The sequence below is a fragment of the Ruditapes philippinarum genome, unplaced genomic scaffold (assembly GCF_026571515.1).
Source record: "Ruditapes philippinarum isolate M1 unplaced genomic scaffold, ASM2657151v2 ctg7070_1_1_1_1, whole genome shotgun sequence".
Classification (NCBI taxonomy): Eukaryota; Metazoa; Mollusca; class Bivalvia; order Venerida; family Veneridae; genus Ruditapes; species Ruditapes philippinarum.
The window spans coordinates 44,301-65,281 of NW_026853474.1; the positions used below are offsets into that span (position 1 = coordinate 44,301).

The 20,981-nt window shown below is 32.6% G+C and overlaps 1 protein-coding gene across 1 annotated transcript; it reads right to left on the minus strand.

Annotated features, from left to right (window-relative positions):
• Nucleotides 1–6,052: 6,052 nt before the first annotated feature.
• On the minus strand, nt 6,053–14,103 carry LOC132736979 (aquaporin-4-like). The gene is made up of 2 exons (XM_060724197.1): nt 13,381–14,103; nt 6,053–6,197 (listed from the first exon to the last, which is right to left on the minus strand). Exons 1-2 carry the CDS (start codon nt 13,957–13,959, stop codon nt 6,099–6,101), a joined length of 678 nt encoding a protein of 225 aa, XP_060580180.1. The 5' UTR covers nt 13,960–14,103; the 3' UTR covers nt 6,053–6,098.
• Between the last annotated feature and the right edge of the window lie 6,878 nt (nt 14,104–20,981).

Genomic DNA, 20,981 nt, shown 5'->3' on the forward strand with positions numbered 1-20,981 from the left:
ATCTCGTGGTCACGAGTTATTATCTTGTGGACACGACTTATTATTTCGTGGCCACGACTTATTATCTTGTGACCACGACTTATTACAGCCAATTAAAATGGTCGTTTCATCTTGAATCACACGACCGTTTATCACCCTGGCCAAAGTGTCACAAGAGCGGCGGTTCAAACGCTGCAGTGGTGAATAAGGGGGACGTTTTATAGTTATTAGTGTACCCTTTTCTTCTTTTTTGTATGGTCAGGTGTTTCTTTCATTCATCTTTTAAGATATACTTTGCTTAAATTTGATATTAGAAAATATTAATAATTGTTACACTGTCTCTTTGTAAACATAAAATAAACATGTTTTGACTTCACAGGAAGTAGATGTGTTATGTTTAACATTCTACAAGTTAAAGGTGGTCACCATGAATATATATAGTGTCAGTTTTTTAAGAAAAGATCAACTTCCAGTACATAGTTAATTGAGTTAAACGCATTAAGTTAGAATTCAAAATATTTAAATACATTTCTGTGATTAAAATATTTTACTCAAGGATCAGCACAGTATATCTTTAAAAGATTTAATTAATATTAAAATATATTTTACTCAAGGATGAGGACAGTATAACAATAGGATTTAATTAAGAAATATAAGCGGATGATGTATACTTTTAAGGTAGCTCATTCAATTACTTGACCCTTTTCCCTGTGGATTTGAATTCCGTGAAAGACATGTATCTAGATAGTTATTTTGAAGATATATCAAGATGTCATAATGATAAATGACTATTTTTGATGGGCTTTCTGAGTCTCTTTCTTTTTTATCAAAACTGACATATAAATGTTTCAAAGACAAATGTCAATTCTTTTAAGATCTCCTCTTTGATTGCTACTGCTACTGCTCTGCTACTGCTACTACCAATTTTACTGCCAACTTGTTGTTTTATAATTGTGTTACTGCTACTGCTCACTGATAACTTCCTTCCGGTGATTATCACTTATAATAGTGAGTGAATTGTATGAAAACTGCATTTATAGAAACTTGATCTTTCAACGTTAGGACCATTAGATAAGAATACAGAGAACATAATAATATAAGTGATGACAAGACACTACTCAGTCGATGTGTAACTGGGATATATACAGTTAATAGCGATACTAACTGATAAGCCCTTACTGAAATTCAGCACGTCTCTGGGTAAATGCGTAGGAAACTACTGAAGTGAATCTACGGTGGTGCGTTTGACCCGCCCCTCCTGTGAAAGTTAATGTCAGTGTGATATTAACTTTTGTTCGAGATGAAACGAACATTTTCATTGGCTGAAATAAGTCGTGGCCACAAGATAATAACTCGTGGCCACGAGATAATTTCTTGAGGCCACGTGATAGTAAGTCGTGGCCACAATATAATAAGTCGTGGCCACAAGATAATAACTCGTGGCCACGAGATAGTATCTTGAGGCCACAAGATAATAAGTCGTGGCCACAAGATAATAAGTCGTGACCACGAGATAATATCTTGAGGCCTCAAGATAATAAGTCGTGGCCACGAGATAAAATTAAACTGCAAATGTCACCTCTATGCCACCATACTTTCATGAGTAAAATGAATACATATGAAATATAATGGAATTCATCACCTAATTCTTGCTGGTTACAAAGTCACCCGGTTCTATTTTCTTCTTTCTCTATAGGATCGGTGAAAACAAATGATACACGTCTAGTTTGGTTGTTCGAACACAATTCGGATATCATTGAACCCTAATCAAGTTGGGGTTATGAATAATAATAAAACATAAACTTTTATTGAATTTTATAATATAGATAATAACAATTACAATTACGTAAATAATGATAATAAAATATTGAAGATACATCTTTCCCTGATCAGAGAGAAGGGGAAATAACTACGTGAGCGTGCAATCCCTTTCTATGTTTAAAAAAAAGTTCTAATAATCGACGTGTTTCAAAACAAATTGTCATCGGATTACTTTTAGAATAATATTGAAATATTCGAAACATGACGTATTTCTCCGGATGTCAACGAACATGATGAATGGAATTTAATAGAAACAACAATAACAAAAACATTAACAATGATACATTGTGTAGGTACGATTGAAACATCAATCAAAATGCTTAGTATCCATTGGATAAAAACGTCTGACCGTTTTCTTATAAAATAATGTGGCAAGTCATAGAAACATGCAATGGGATACATTTTGCAGGGAAATCAAATAATTCAAAATACAAATGCTAGGCATCGTTCATAAATCAAATAATAATAATAATTAATAATACAAATATTACAAATATAACAAATACTTCATAAATCGAATAATAGAATGTACAAATACTACAAATAACAATTAAATTGAATAATTGAAAATACAAATACTACTAATAATCGATAAATCGAATAATTGAAAATACAAATACTGAAAAAATAATTCATAAATCGAATAATTAAAAATACAAATACTACAAATAATCGGTAAATCGAATAATTGAAAATACAAATACTGAAAAAATAATTCATAAATCGAATAATTGAAAATTAAAATACTACAAATAGTTCATCGAATAACTGAAAACATAAATGATACAAAAAATTCATACAATCGTCACGATAATGACAAACCCATGCAAGAAACAGCGAGCAAGGCCGGTAACTCTGGAATTATTTCATCTTTGTTCAATTTGAACGTTTTAATTTAAGAAATAACTAAATTAAAGTTTCAAAAAAAACAAGCCCATAACATAAGATTGAAACCAATACCATATACGAGTTTTGTGTTTAGTATTTACTTCAGTTTGTCAGGTATTTTATTTTATATAAAGTAGATGTCTTTAGAGGTAAACAATTTCAAAAAAAACTAAGCTTGCCCGTTGTAAGCATGCATGCCGTTCCTTCTCGTTATTTGATGATTCTGGCCAGGTCCTGGTTGTCTTTTTTTTCGTCTGATTTTTTTACAGCAAGAATTTTGAGAAATTTACCGGAACCGGACAATAGCAAGGCGGCTGAACAGGAAATTTGTCGTAACAGAACATGCCCCTGAAAAGCTGCGCCAAGAAGGGTCCGAAGCCCAGTAAACCTATTAATTTAAGAAATGAAAGCACTGGTAATTTTCATTTAAATTTTTTAATCTTTTCAATCTGCTATACCCTTTACAGTAACAGCAGTCTGTTGTTTTAAGACAAGTCTACAAAAAGAAGATGTCAGCAAAATACAGTATAAAAAATTAGACTCGTTCTTTTTATGAAAAAGGAATTGGCGCGAAGCTATAAGTGTTTACATTTTACGAAAATATCCTCCAGATTTCTATTATTAGTTATAAAGATTTTTGACAGGCTATATGACCCTAAACAAATGGTTTTTTAAGCCGCTAGGCGAGGGTTATATTGCATAAAACCGTTTATATACGTTCATGAACCTGTCAGAAATATTTATAACGAATTTATAATACCGCAATCTTCCTTTTTTTTGAGAAAAAAAGTGAGATATCTTAGAAAATTGACAGCAGCCGAATATCATTCGTTATAAAGATTGTTGACAGGTTATATGACTCTATATTAACGGCTGTTTGTAAATATAACCCGAGCCGCTATTAACCCATTACTTCATATATACGCCTTTTAACGCCTTTTTCGTCCCCCCCCCTTTTTGTTGTCTCAAATGATGAAAAAAATGCCTTTATTTAGGCCCCCAAACACTTTGTTTTTTGTTAGGAGAAATGTTGTTTTGTTAAAAAAAGTGACCTCTTTTTCGGCGCGGCCCCCCAACCAAAAGATACATCAGGGGTTGCCAGAAGGGGGATGTGCCCCTTCTGTTTGGGGGGTTTGAAGGGGGCGGAGTCCCCTCATCGCCAAGAAAATTTTTGGACTTGTGAGAGGCTGTAAATGACCCAGATTGATCATAATGTAACGTGTAACCAACGCTGAAAAGCATTTGACTCTATCTCGATCCATTGAAGAAGTTGCAGCACTTTGAAATCAATTTTTTGATGGAAAAAAATCAACGCAAAATAGTGATTTTTGGCAAAATTTTGAGATGTCCCCTCGTTGCCATGGTAACAGAAAATTTAAGCCTGAGCCATGTTGTTTTGCCAAGGGCAAATGGTCCCAGTCAACATTTGTGCCAAGTTTGATTAGTGTTGAAAGCAGTTTTTATAGTATTATAGCAATTTGGAACTTGTAACGGGAGACTTTTCAATGAAAACAGCCATTTTTCACAAAATGCTCATGAAGCAATGGGTTAAAAAAGTATGTTTTTTAATAGGATGAAAACATAGTGAGTCGGAGTGATTTATAAAAATATAAAGCATATATAATAAAAGTTCATATACTGAAACAACGTGCACTATCTTTAATGCTAAATAATTTTTTAGCAGTTTTGTACTGCATACAAATATGTTTAGTAACAAAAAAATACACGTACACATTAACATTTTCAAGGTATTAGTATACTAACAACATCTTTCTAATCGATATTAAGTTTTTATATAAAAGAAAATTTCTTAACATTTACTTGATAGTCAAGTGTGAATAAATCAACTTTATTTCGTTCTTAATATTTAGACTGATACCGGCTTACAATGCACAATATGTTAAGCTTATTAATGAACGAACAAAAATGCATTATTGATAATTCTTCATTTGAACAACATATATCTATCATGTAAGATCATAAGATTTTTAAGTACAGAGACTTAAACTGTAGGTGATAAATCGCTGAACAGAACAAATCTGAAAACGGAATGGTTATAGCATTTCATATTTCATACATAGTGACGGAAACAAAACAATGTTGCTACTAATTGTCATGTCACAGTACACGTCTTCTAATTCTTGTTTTACAATTTTGTTTGTATTGGAATTACTTTTCTTACCAGGTAGGAATTGGTGTAAACATATTTTTTATATTCAATACCTGTCCCCTCCCTAATGGACAGTGCTGACGAGAAAAGTTTAATGATGTAACTTTAAATGAACATTCAGAAAAAGGTCTATTTATAACCTAAATAGTAAATGACCTTTGAGCAGGAATTATTTGACAGGTTATCCGTCATGAGCGCATTTTTGCGCGGAGCTTCTTAACTGCTTCTTAACTGCTACATTGCACTGCAACATCTGTACTTGTACTAGATATATTCAAGTAGGGATGTCAAAGTGTGCACAAATGATAACCGTTTAAGCGGCAACCATATATCCTTGTGAAACGTTTAATCGACCCTTAGATTTTAAACATCAACTTTGTTTCCTTATTTTCAAGCTATAACAATAGTTTGTTGGCGACGCCGGTGAGCGGCGTCGTCTCTTATGGAATGCTTTTTATTTTGGCCTATGGAAGGAGCTGTTATTATAAGCAGTTAATGTCATGTTGTGTTAATTAGTTTTATTTTGTATTTTGTTGTACTCATCAAGATTACAAAAGATATCATATTAAAGAGTAATTATTTCAAAGAATTAAAATAACTACAAATATTTAAAGTAAAGTGCGATCATTAAAAATATTAGAATGTGCAACGTCTTTCATCACGCACTATAGCACCGGCTGACACGGTGTTCAACCGGCAACTCTCAAAATAAACGTGGTCCCGGAGGACAGGAAAAAAACATAACATCACTGAGATGTGTCATCCAAGTAGGTAATGTTATGTTTAAAGTGACATTATGCTCATTTTTTTCATTATCAAGTTGAGCTGAATTGTCAGTATATTTCAAAAGATTGACAGTTATAATGGTGATTGACCAACAATTGATATTGGAAAATCTTAAGGATAAAATATATATCTGCCTAAAATAGAAAGAGACAAAGAGACTGTCCCATTCTTTTTATGAATTGAACTTTACAGGTAAATTCTGATCGATATTTACAGAAATTCCGTTAGGTCACGTGAGTTTTTTTTATCTTTCATGCTAAATTAATTGTGACATTGAAATGAATTATGACAAAACATTAACTTATTTTGATTTCCCATGTTCACTCACTACATACCATTTGATGGGCATTATGTCACTTTAAATACTGCTTTATTTTGTAAAAAAAAAATTCATTATTTTTTTCCTTAAACAGGACATATAAAATATTTACAAATTAATCGTTTATCCATAAAATCAGAAAATACATATTACCCATTGCGTTTCTAAATTTCCGGTCAGGATTGCAGGTCCAAAGTTTCTTGCTGGATTCATACAACCACCGGAAGTTCTTGCCTAAAATTATATGTACATACATATATTTTTTTTCATTTTGTATCTTTATATTAAACAAAACAATTTGAAAAGCTTCAACCAGAGTATGATACAAATCTGAGTTCAACTGTTGCCAAAGACAGTACTTAAAACGCAAGCCTTATATAAGTTATTTGTACAAACAATGAGAATAGAAATCAGAAAGGCAAGGCGATGTTCACAGAACCCAACCACACTAGATATATGTCATATAAATTATATATATAATGACAAAGTTAAATAATGTTTTAATTTACACATGAATTCAGTTCTGTGCATCATTAATGAGCCACGTCACGACAAAACCAACACATTGGTTTGCGACCAGCATGGATTCAGACCAATCTGATAAGGATCCATGCTGGTCGCAAACACATTATGTTGGTTTTGTCGTGACGCGGCTCAATTTTGTTGATTGCCCAATACAAGTTTTGACTTGTAAAGCTTTATATATCACGAGGTATATGTTAATTTCTCAAGCCTAGGCACATGTACAAACCGGATTAACATTGGTTTTAAAGCATCAATTAAAGTGTCAGTTCATGGTGTTTTTATTCAAAATAACGTAAACTTTTGCTGTTACTTAGATATAAGTGGTTTAATTTTAGTAAAATATATTAGTGAAATAAACCGTAACATTTGATTAATAAGATAGGATAGAAAACTAATATATTTAGTAAAAATTGCAATCGTAGCATGCGAGTAACACGTTTGTTTGTTTGCCCTTAAGTCATGGATCATAAGTTTGAGCATTACGAGGGGTGTTCAAATATGAATGCAACTAGGCTTTTAATATGATAAACAAGATCGACAAGGAAAGGCGGCATTCAATGAACGCAGCCCCCACCCGACCCAGCAACAAGCGCCAGCGGCAAGGAGCCCAGGAGGACCCCAAAGAAAAACAGGACAGGGCACAAGGCAGGCAAACCACTACATCAGAATACATAATTAGTAACTTATAAGGAAATAAAACAAAACAAATAAATGATTTAATATAAGGCCCATAATGTCAAAAGGCACAAGGGAAGGGGACATGAAACATGGGGAAGGGGGGGGGGAATAAAATAAATAAAAACTAGGGACAAAGGGAAGATACTTACCGTAGACGAGAAACAACAAGAGACACGAGCAAAAGTGTCACCAAAACAGTATAAAACAACATAGACATACATCTGAGGAACACAGAGGGGCGCCGCCTTGGAACGGTCAGCAGCATAATAATGACTACTGGGGAGTTTAAACCGGTTAATGGTGCACCAAACTTCGCTCTTAGCCCCACCATGTTCCTATAAACGAGACAGTGTAAATAAAATGAATCCCCGCCAAGTGAAATTCTAACAGTTGTTATGGTTACAAAAGGTTAAATAAGTAAAACACCAAAATGATCATGTAGAAACATATAAAAGTAAACCCAATGACCATAACAAAAGTACTCGATGTCTTAAAGGAAGACAGAGCAACAAGAAAATCACCTACAAGGGCCCGACGAAGGCAATTCAGTCCCAAAGGGCTTTAAGAACTGTCCATCATATAGTCTCCCACTTGGCCCGTCAAATGTAATCTGACTCGCTTTACCTCTGATTTAACTCGCTTTTACCCACGTTTTGAACGAACTTTATACATGTATCGCATAGATGGTTGTGTAAGCAATACATATGTAAATCAGTTCAGTCCAGCTTTGACAATAGCTCGATTAACTCTATCTACTCATGTATACTTGGGAAAAGATCTCCTTTCACTGACCACATACGGTCCTATATCAAAAACCGCTGAATTCTTGGTATACAGGCAAAAGACATATGTTATGAAATATGTCGTGTTTATAGGAACAATGGACCTTCTTTTTCATCTGTCACCCGGTGGTGTAAGAAATTAAAAATTGGTGTGAATTCAGTAAAAGATGAAACTCATGCCGCCGTCCGAAAACTGCAACTTTGCCAAAAATGGTTGAAAAGTAAAGGATTTGATTGCTACTGAAGCCATATTTACTAGGTATATAGCTAAATGCGTTGGTATCTCTGTAGGAGCCGCTCATACAATTCTCAAACGTGATTTAAAAATGAAAAGGATATGTGCCAGATGGATACCCCATCTCCTTACAAAAGAACAAAAAATTTCTCGGGTAATAATCTCCAAACAATTGTTGAAACTGTTTCCTTAGTACAACAATCGATCTTTCGCAAATATCATCACTGGCGAAGAGAAGTGGGTTCCTAATTATGGATTAAACGTTTTCTATTATGGTGAGTATTTTGAATGATCGAGATCATTATTTGGCACTGTTTATTAAGCACTTCTGAAAATTGACCCAGTTGCATCCATATTTGAACACCCCTCGTACTTGAGTGACCATTATATTTCGTCATACGTCATTACTGGTATGGCCAAGAAATGGAAATCAGAAATCAGTTCGAAATCAGCTTAAATCTACTTCCGTTTTTTTCACAATTGAGCTAAACTAAATGTGTTTCAGCTGATTAACAGCGGGGAAACTTTGATCTTTTATGCTCGTTTTCTTCACTACAAAGATTGTCTACTTATTTTGATTGAAGACTGAACAAAGGTAACAATGATATTAACATTTTCAGAAGAATGCCTTTAATTGCGACAATTGTCATGTTTTGTCAATGGAAAGCATGTAGCTTTCGTCCATGCCAACACGTTACATTCCGTGATATGTTTAACCTTGCCATGATTTCAGTTTCCTTTTGTCGCTTTAAAATGATATCCATGCTTTTATAATAAGGTTAACTTTAGGTCAGCCAACATTTCTTATAATATATCTTATTAATCAATAGTAGCTACGCTAGCACATTTTCAAATATACATTAGGTGAATATATACCTTTATTTAAACTAAGACTTAAAATAACTTATGTTGTTTATAGAAAAGTTGAGACTATTACATTCAAGTTTCATTTTACATAAATCAAATAGATAAATACAGAAATGCAAATGTTTATGGTAGGACGTGAAAAGATCTCGCTAGTGTCTTTATTTTTAAGTTTTACATAAATTATTAGCCGTTAACCAACCTAAAGTTTTTTTCATTGACTTGTCTAGCTTCCAATTTTAGAACAAATTTTTATCAATTTTGAGGATATCAAGATGTCAATTTGAATTTGTAAAAAAAAAAGTGAAGAGCCTGGCCTGACTGCCCGGATGTGCAGGTTGGTCTGACTCTTTAATAGTGTTAAAGATTAATCATTTCTGTTTTAACATGGTAAGGTCGCAAGTATACATAACAATAAATCTTTGCCCGAATAAACTGCTATTGAATATCTGTTCGTACGGGGATAATATTAACTTACTTATAAAATATACCCAATAGAATAGAGAAAAACAGAATCCCTAAAGAAAGTCCAACACAACCAAATTGAAAATGTTGCAGGCTCGGTTTGATTGAGCCTGTTCATGGACGGTACTGGAAAATGCAAGTTAGCGTCCACGCCCCCTATCACCGGCTTAAGCAGAATTCAACATTTAACACGAAAATGGTGAAATTTTGAATTTAGAGACATCCGTAGATGTGTTCATACGGCGGTCATCATGGAACCTTCAATGTGACACAGTAGTGCCATTCCATGAAAAGCGGCGTATGGTCCCCAAGTAAAAGAATGCTTTTGTCCTAAACGAGAAAACAAGGGGCGGAACTAAATAAAATGGAATTTTGAAAGGGGATCTGAGGTTATGAAGCCTGCATATCACAGATAAGACGTCAAAACACAAATTTAAAAATCAGGCAACATATCCTAAGGGTGATTATACAGAATTCATGTAGGAATACTGGAACCACCCAAGTTGAAAATGGCCAAAAAAGAAGAAACTAAAAGTACCACATAACATGTATACACAACAATAATGTCGCGCTGAACTATCTTCAATGATCTAAAATATAACATCATTGATTAAATGTACGGGGAGATTTTTTACAGCCGCCACACGGCACAAATAACACGGATGTGACAATAAAATAGAGAAAAACAGAATCCCTAAAGAAAGTCCAACACAACAAAATTGAAAATGTTGCAGGCTCGGTTTGATTGAGCCTGTTCATGGACGGTACTGGAAAATGCAAGTTAGCGTCCACGCCCCCTAGCACCGGCTTAAGCAGAATTCAACATGGTGAAATTTTGAATTTAGAGACATCCGCAGATGTGTTCATACGGCGGTTATCCAAGCACAATAATGTATTGCATACAAACCGTATAACACTCTCTCAAAGAAGGCTAACATATACATTTTATATAAACTGAACATTAAAACTAAAGTACAATAAGTTGAATACTTATGCATGTTAAATGTATTTCAAAGTGTAAGGTTCACTTTAAAAGGTTTAATATAATATAACTGTTGACATACGGTGTCAATAACAGTGTTTGTATACATTTAACCAACTTAAATCTAAATTTTGAATCATAATCGAGTGTCGGATAACGTATAGAAACCCCAATATACTGAATATAGAGAGACCCTGGCTAGAAGATACAATTTCAACAGTCGTCTTTTTACATGACGAGATATGAGGAAATGATTTAAGCAAGCATAGTACACTAGACATATTTGTACCCACTAACTTTAACTCTTAGACCTGCAAATCTCTGCTATGATTCTTGCTATGCGGGGGTCAACCAAGGAAAATGCGCTAGTATCGCAGAACAGCCAGCCTAAGTCGGTTCCTTGGGTGCTAAACAAAAAGTAAACTTTTATGCGGAAACAATAGAGAGTTAAAATAAAACCGCCTCACTTCCTTCGATACCTCCGCACCGCCTTCCCGCTCGATTGGAGGGTGCAATGGTACGGGATGGGGTGTATGGAATACGATTAACTTGCTCAAAAACAAATATACAGTTGCAAATGATGTAGTCGCCTCAGGCTTGATTACGTTATCTCTACAATGTAATAAAAATAAAATTTGAATTTGTGCGTATGTAAATTAGGAAACCTTTTAAATGTTGTCACTTTCAGTTGCACATCCTTCATTTTGGTTTTGTATACTTATCGTACATATAGATTTTTTGTGTGTGCAAATTTTGCTTAGGTTGCAAAGTTTTATTTGAAAGCGTAGAAATGTGAGGGCTTCGACCGAAAATAAATTAAAATTATCTTAATTTCATCTGAATTATGATGACATTTATACATTATTGAAAGCTTTCATAACGTTTAAGAACACGGTCCTAATCAGTTTGGTCCAGTTTATAGCGTATCTTACAAATCTGATCAAAACTACTTTATCAGCAATTAAAAAACTTATATTTGACATTACGTATCACCGAGACATAAGCAACCAGCATAGAGTCTGCGCAGTCATGATGTATGAGTGGAAATTTTGCTGTTGGCTAATCAATGTAGATTTATATTTTATGTTCTCTTTAGACATACATAGTTCAAAACAGATACAGACAATACCATCAGCTGTTTTCATAACTGTTCATAAATTTCATCCTAATTTATTTTCATGCAAATAATATAACCAGCTTTTCAATACTTACAAGAGTATGTTGCATGACAGTTAAATGTATACATATATAGACCATTTGCATGCTGGGAAATTTTCATCAAAAACTATCAGGTACTCATGCGTAGCTATTTACAAAGGCTTTCCGGTGGGTAACAACGGAAACAAGATAGAGAATTGTGAGCAAGATGTCTCTGCGTATTTAAATTATTAAATTACATGTGATATAAAATGTCGAAATAAACCCTACTTTTGTTTTAAAAAATATTTATTTTAGTTTGATTGTGAAGAAATGTTGTAGCAAATTAGAATCAATATCGAATCAGCTTTCTTGTACCAGGGTGCCAAATGAGAAAACAAGGCCAAGTTCTCAATAAGGACCAAGTTCTCAATAAGGACCGAACCACGATACCTAGCGTGATAGACAGACGCTTGAACTATGAGTGTAAGTGCACATTTGATAGCCATAAATTTTTGATAAATAAAAAAAAATCCTATTTTATTTTAGCGTACGATGATCAAAGGCTTATGATTGCATTTTCCCTGCAATTTTATCAAATTTAAAGAAAGTAAACAGGATATATATTTTTGCTGTTTAATGATTTTAAATGTTCACGCACATGATAATGTTTGTTTTGTGTCGGAGATAATATGTAATATGGTTAAATGTTTTTTGTTTTCTCCTAGGTGTTGATGTTTTACTTTTTCATTTCACAAGTTATTGAAACTCATTTTCGTTTTTACATATAGTTACATTTATGCCTAGATATTGATTCACCTTTTAGTAATTTACACATTAAGACACCCTTATATACATGTATATTAAACGATATAAAGGTTTATTCGTTAATTTAGCAATTTGAATGTTGTTTCATTAAAGTAAATTGGTAAATAATGGAAGATCTGCGATACCATACATAATTGTTGTATTTAGTATTTTTTGTTTGATTGTTTCATTTTACGCCTTTTCCCAACAGCATTTCAGTCATTTAGGCGGGTAGTTTCCTAACCATTGTTCCTGGAGAGTTACACCAGTACTAGACTACCTTCCTCCGTGCTAAACTACTAAAGCATCTTCCGGGGATCGAACCCACGCCAGAGAGGTAACGGGATTAGAAGTCATCGACTCTAACCCCTCGACCACGGAGACGGTCTTATTTAGTATCATACGTGACAACAAACCACAAAAGAATTATACAATGTATTTTCATGTTGAAAGTAAGCTTGGGTAACATGATCCAGTGTTCTAGTTATTCATAATATGAATATTCATACCAAATTACTTTATGATTTTTTAAGACTCATTTTATAGGAATATTCAAATGATGCATTTCTAATGGTGTCTTTTTATCAATATTTGAAATACCCCTGTTGTCCATTTAATTGTATGCCAAACGTTACATGTACACAAATCATAAACTAAAAGTCCTATCAAACATATAATATTGACTTGAATACGAGAGACAAAAGTTATCTTTAATCTGCTGGAACCGGAAGAAATAAGCCTTTGCCACCAGTATAGAGCCAGGCCAGCGTACATTTACATACTGAAGTCTGACCAGGCTGTTCTGTTCGCTCACTTCACATTTCCGATTTGATGTCCTTAAAATTGATAATACACATTTGCAAAAATGGAAGCTGGACAAGTAAATTTTTAAAATTCATCAGGTCAAATTTTAAAAGTTCAAAGAAAAAAGATAATACTTACAGCAAATAAAATATTTCCAACCACAATCAGCCCGACGTAAAATGGCGTCGGTGACGTATCGTCGGGACGCTTGTCATCTATAAGAGCCGCTATTGAAAACAAAAGAAAAAAGTCGATGCTGAATTCAATGAAAAACGCCTGTACATTTGTAACACCAGGTGCTGGGCTTATAAGTGCCGGCAGTCCTATCATTCCTTCGGGAGTAAGTTTACTCAAAATAGCAACAGCCGAGAGACCGGCGAGACATTGAGCACAGACGTAAAATATAAAACGAATAAAGGTGATCTTTCCCAACACTAGAAATCCTATAGAAACTGCAGGGTTCACGTGCCCGCCACTAACATTCAGAAGTGAGTTTATCACGACAGCTACAACAAATCCAGTGCAGATAGCACCTATAAGTGGGTCCGGGGGTGACTGGTCCTCGGGGTCATGTAACGACGATCCGATAGACCACTGAAAAAGAATCAGCGTCCCGATGTATTCTGCTATAACTGCCCGCCAAAAGTTGAACGATTTAATATCCTTAATTTCTCGGTCAAAGATTGTTTCACGCGAAGATATTACAGATGCCTCCATATTTAATTATAAGAAAATAAATCTCGAAAAGAAAAAAAAGAAAAGTAAAAATGTTTGTAAATGTAAACCAAAATGTCTTATAATTCAATGTAAAATAAGTTCGTAAAGTTATGGTAAACGTTTGACACTCTAAGGTCAATGTAATGTAATCTAATGTTTCACGTCCGGCGTCTATAAAGTCAACTACAAATGTATATAAATGTCATAAAAATCTATACCAGTGACCAGTGCCATTTGTTATGTATAAAGGAAATTGATTTTAGAGAATATATAAACAGACACCTTAAAGAACGCTCATGGCGTTGTAGAATTGGTTTAATTAAGACTGTTCATCGGCTGTAGTTGTCAAAAAGCAAGGTTCTTCTCACCCCCAGTCACCGGTTTAAGCCAAACTCAACATTCAAACGTAATATAGTGTTTAATTAAAAAATTCATGTTGAAATTGAACTGAATGACCTTTTATGACTAACTTAATAAAGCCTTTACTTTATCAAATATAAATGATCTATTAACAGTTTGAATGTGCACCAAAGGACTGTTATTTGTTATAATTACAATTCTTTTAACAATGTCGGTTTTTATGAGCATAATTTATTCAGTTTTTAATAACAAATATCTGACACAGCAACATTTCCTTAGGCTTGATTGTGAAAAAAGGTTTAAGCTTATTTCATACCTATCAAGTTCACTTCCCGGAACAAACCAGTACTGGTGTCATATTAGGAGAAATAGTCATGATACCCATAGGGCTCGGGCTCACGATCCAACAAATAAAAAAAACATAAAAAAACGGATAAACAAATCAAAGAACGTTTCAAAAAAAAAGAAGATAATTAAAACATCGGGTAAACAAATGAAAAGACGTATAAACAAATCAGCAGGTATATGATGTAGGAATATTAACGATAATTACCGATCATTACCGATCACTGTTAGAGCGTCATATGATATAGAAATTCTTACGTGCATGATCTGATGATATATTTTAAAACAATTAGACAAAACATTTAGCTGGTTATTAGATATGTATCAGTATAGAATTGTATATTTGACAAATAAAAGGTCTAATTGATTTATTTATTGAATAGGTGTAGACTATAGATCAGATTAAAATGTTAAGATGGCGGATTCCCAGGTTTAAATGACTATACCACAATTATAATAAGATGTCATAGTTTAAAAAAAACCTGCAGTCAAACCTTATATTTTTTTATTGAACTCGGAAAAAAACTAACAATTTTCCAAATTAAACACACAAAAAGGCAACAAAAAACACACGCGCGCACCCACCCACGCACGTACACACATATAACTGTACTTCTAAGTACGAACTTCCAGGTTTGAGTACATTTCTGTGATAGCTGGACTATTTTGGCTAATCTAAGTCAATTAAAGTGCATTTAAATTGCACAAACATATCAAATATTTTTTGGTGATCTAAACAGAATAGTTCTATGATACAGTATTCATTTTTAATTATTATATCAAGTTTTCATTGAAAATTAGTGTTATTAATTTGATTACATGCATATACCGTACAAGTAATTTTAAGAATCAAACGGACTTCTTCATATCTTAAGAATTTCTTATCTTTTATCAACACATGAATGATTTAATACTATAAAAACTGTAAAATAATTGCAATAAAAGGGAAATTTGTTTTATTAAAGTTTATATATATATATAAATTGTTCATTTTATGATCATTTTAAACCCTAAATCAGAATTGCACGGCCTACTATATATGTATCTACAGGAAACCGGGTATAGAATTACTGTATAAAATTAATAAATAACAAAAGGTGGACAAAAATAATATATATGAGTGAGTATTGAGTGTCAGGTGTAAAAGGTTGAAAAAGAATACGATTACATATTATATTATGAGAAGGGTTATACAAATAACGTGAACTACTGAAAAAATAGACCTTTTATTTTCACCACTGTTATATAAGGAACGAACCACAGTTTTTCAGCGCTCCAATTCAACTGTGACATATATAGGGTTCAAAAGGTTATTAACGCCATAACAAGTATAAATCTTATTTTGTCTTAAATGTCTATTCATATGTTTTGTGTACATGTTTAAGATAAATAGACGTATTATAATAGTGGAATATAAAAATCTGGAAAAAGTGTGATCCCTCGGAAGCATTAATCACAACAAAATTACATGAAAATTGCAGACTCGGTTTGATTGAGTGATAATGAAAAATTGCAACATCCCTTAAGACCCCTAGCACCGGCTTGAGCGGTACGCAATTTTCGCTACAGTTTTCAATACCGAGAAGTGCTGGAATCAATGATCCCGAAGGACCAGAAAAACATTACAACATTGAAGTGAAGTAAGGGATAACTTTTTAAAGTCAACAAATTAACAGCCCACCCGATCTAATGTACTTTCATGCAACCAAGTTTTACGACATCTTAATTGATAAAATATCGAGGTTATGATATAATTATGAAAATCAGTCTCTTCTTTTTTAAAGCTAAGGTATTTGGATTGGTTGAAATGAATTTCATATTTGATCTTTCTGTTTGACTTTAATGTTTAAAGCAGCATGCCTCCAGATCGACCCATGCTAAATTTTATGAAAAATTTGAAATGTTTTGAAAATAAAAAATTGTGATTAATTTACACATTGCAAACAGCGCTTACAATCCACGTACTGTGAAATAGCAAAAAATGTAAAATATGAAATAATAGCCCTTACTGCATTAGTTACACAGTAAAAATGATGATAAATAATATGGTGAAAAATACTACAAAATCAGTCATTAATTGCACATAACATATAATTATTACTTGAATCTCGAATTTTTTTATTTTCTCAAAAACAATTAGTACAATGTTCTCAAATTTGATTTTCTTGAAAAACTTTGACTAATCTACAGGCATGCAGCTTTTAAATGCACCAGTTGTTAGACATGTACCGGTCATTGCACTATAAATAAATTATTCGTTTAATATTATTCATTCATTGCATAAAGAAAAACAATAATAACAATTAAACACAAGTTATAAACTTATATTACATTGAGAGCCAATTACTTTTCATAATCTTGCCTTTTCTGTATATGCAGCTATATCCGTTTTTATGTGCAGAAGTTTAATACATTTTAATACGTAACCGGATTAAGATATTTATAAATTTACTAATGAAAAGATTAATATTGTATTGACCTCGCTATTGAACTCATGTTCTGTAATTACAGCAACTAAAAATAAATTGTATTTGCTTTAAAGGTTAATCGAATGTACATTGATTTGATCAATTGAAATGCTTCTAGTAATAATATATACTGAATGTCGTAAATGTGCAATTTGTTTTGTATCAAGTACAAAATATTGAAGCAATGACAGATCAATAGCAATTGGAGATCAGTTAATATTTAATAAAAAATCATACACCCGTTATTATCAAGCCTAATCATGGTGTAAATGGAAAACAACTTCTCTCACATCTAGTAGAGCTTGCTAAACCAATTTTTGAGACTAGAATGATTCTGAAGTACCAGAAAAAATATTAAAACACTATGTTAACGGTGTGTCGTGTTCCGCTTTTCCCCTAAAAATAAACACCCCTCACAAGCTATTTTAATGCAATTCAGATGCATGAAGTTTATCTAATTTGATTTCAATGCTGAAATATCAAAAGTATAAATATTTACAACAACAATCGTAATAAATACACATTTTGAAAGATTGTCTGTCTACCTTTGACTAATACAAATATTAAGTGCTATTGTGGACACTTCTATACAAATGAGTATCGCGTTGATTAGTATATCATGAAAACATTTCATGAAGAATCATGATCAGCGGCAGATTTACAAAACTTTGAAGTTAAAAATTCATTCGTAGTTCAGTTAATGTTTATATAATAAAACCCATCATTTGAAGATATTTTGTTGTCTTTATCTAGTACTAGTATTTTGTTATTTTGATGTGCTTCATGATATTTCATTTATGAAATGACATAGAAATTATTAAGATTTATTTTATGCTTTTCAGTGGATTACTGATTTATCCGTGAAAATTATATTTGATAATTTCACAGTGAAAATTATCAAAATATAATTTCACACTTTTCAATGACGAAACTACTTTTTTAAGATTTTTCCCATGTGGTATCTCAATTTCATTTTTGCTAACAATTCTGACAATGTCAGGCTGTTTAAAGAAAACGCAAAGCTGAAATTGATAAATAACTTAAATGTCAAAAGTAATAGATCTAAAAAGAAAACTTACTTCTATTCATTCAAATTTCAATCACCAAATTTCGTCTCTAATTTTTTTGTTTCATTTTTACAGTCTGAAAAATACATTCCTTCCACATGCAAACTGCTCTTGATGACATTTGGGCATATCAAAGTATCCTACGAGCAATAACTGCCGTATGTTTATGAAAAATTGAAAAGCATAGACAGCTATCAGCTCGTAGAACAAGTAAACCACCCAGCGTTCCGAGCAAGTTCCAAGTTTTCCATTTTCATAGCTGCTTTTCTCATGTTTTCACATCTGTTAACACTTATTTTATGTCTGTTTCAATCCTCAAATATGTTTTCTTTCTTTTTAAAAGGTGTATGACTAATAAATCCAAATGATAGCCCTCTGAAGTGAATCAAACACAATTATTTTCCTCCCGTGAAATACACAACTTTAAAAAATGGCTACCGCTTACATTTAACAAAGCCAGGTCTAATATAAATTCGCAGTAACAGAAATATGGATGGATGGTTGGAATTTTCTCCTACAAGAATTGTTTGTTTTTATTATTAAAACAAGCTATCATTCATATTTTTTGAACAAAATTAATAATATCACTGTCATTTAACGTTGATTGTCGGACTTATTTTTCAGCTCAAGAATTCTTATTTTTAATGAGAAATTCCGACTAAATGGGGCTCTCAATGGGGAAAACAGATTTTAATATTTACGTTAATATTATAGAAATTTCGTTTTAACTTGTTTTTTAGCATAAAATAAAAAGAAAATTTGTTTGTTTGTTGTGTAAGATGTAATTTTATTTCATTTCGTGAACTTTAAAAACAGTATTCTCACTCGTGGCTACGCCACTCGTGAGAATACTGTTTTTAAAGCCCACTCGATGAAATAAAATTTCATCTTACACACAAACAAACAAATATCCTCTATATCTTCTGTTTTGACTATGCTGCTTATTAAGAAATAACCCCGTAATGTATGTGTGGTGGGAGCATAACCACTCCTTATGTCCGGTCGTCCGTCCAATATTTATGTCTTAAAGTGCTTGATAAATATTCATTGTGCTTTACTCATAAGATGATATTCCACATAATGTAAGCACTAGTTAAGGAATTTATGAAACGTTCAACACTTATCACCAGTAGACAAATATAGGACATGAATTTTTAATTTAGTTGTATTCCATTCTCAATCAAAGAAATGAGGAGACTGTTTTGTTCTAAATGTCATTCACTCAAGTTCTTCCCAACCTTAGTACACATGTAGCCAAAAAATCATTTGACCTAGAGACATAAGATTGACAAATCAGTGGAGTGTGGGGGCACCCGTGTCCTACGGACACATTTCTAGTTTTACTATCATTAGGTAGGTGATTTTATTTCGAGTATTCTTATCTTTCTAATATGAAAAACGTAGCGGATTTTATTATAATCTGTACATTTCAGTTCATTATGAGAAGATCCTGTCAAAAATAGCATGTATCTTGATAAAATATGCTTCATTTGACATATAAATGTCATTTTACCTCAGTTATTTGATCAAATTATATTGATTTAAAGCGATAGATTTTAGTGGTGTTATGAGTGAATTATTGAAAGGGATTTTCTTTTCATCCACTATTGATCCTAGTCATTATTTTAAAGAAAATGTCACGGAATTTATAAACAACAACAGTAACTATCTCAAACGGCTAACTTACACATGATGACACATAAAAGAGAAAAGTTATCATCGTGAAAGAAAGTTTTTGATTAAATTAGTGTCAAAGAATCTCTGTAAGAAGGTAAACTGAAGTTTCATTATTATTATCATTTAAAAAAGAAAGAAATAAAAACCAAACTACTCTCGAGTCGAGTCATTTTCCTACTGTATAATTATCCAGAAGTATAATTTTAAAGAACTGAATAAATCAGACTTAGTCAGCTATTGTCAGCAAGAAGTCAACTACGCATCGTCATATCATATGATTGACCATGGTCTGGTTACTACATGTGTAGGTATATAAAGAGTTTGGAACCAGCTTTCTTTGTATGCCTGAAGCCAATTGTTAGAATTTCGCATTTTTGTCAAGTTTGTTTATTCTTTGGTACATTTAAAAGTTGATTACCTAGCTCTATGACATTTGTAGTACATTTATATAATTTTAAACATGACGCAAATGATGGTTTTTATTTCTTTGATTTAATATTCTGTTTACTTCCTTGTTAATATCAAATAAACACCGTATGTGTTATATTAAACATAAAGTACACAAGTATTTTTTATGTTTTTTTTTCAACTAGTTGCGTTTCTCTCGTTATTGCTATTTCCCTTTTTTCGACAAGTATACCGTTTTAAGACAATTATTATTAAATGTTGAGAACGCTGCATGTTTTCGCACTATTTGCCATTACGTGGTATTTTTATATTCATGAACTCAAATGCCAAAAGAAGACATTTACAGACAAGGATTTATTACTGCGGGAATTTTCTGTTAATATACCTTTTACATGGCGCATTATTCAAGTGGATCTTCCCTTTTATATCTCCAAATAAGTACATTGTTAAATTTACAGCAATTTTCTTTAATAAAATATGGTGTTTACTTTGATAGGACTAATCTAATTTTACGTCATCTCAAATGCGTTGTACTTTTGCATGACAGAACATGATCAAAAGGAATGTAAAGTTAATCAAATCATTCCTGAAATACACCATAAACTATCTATCAATTCTTAAGCAACTGTATTTCCGCGGATAAACTAAATGTTAACAACACCTGTGACTGATACTGTTATTGCCTTCTTTTAAAAAG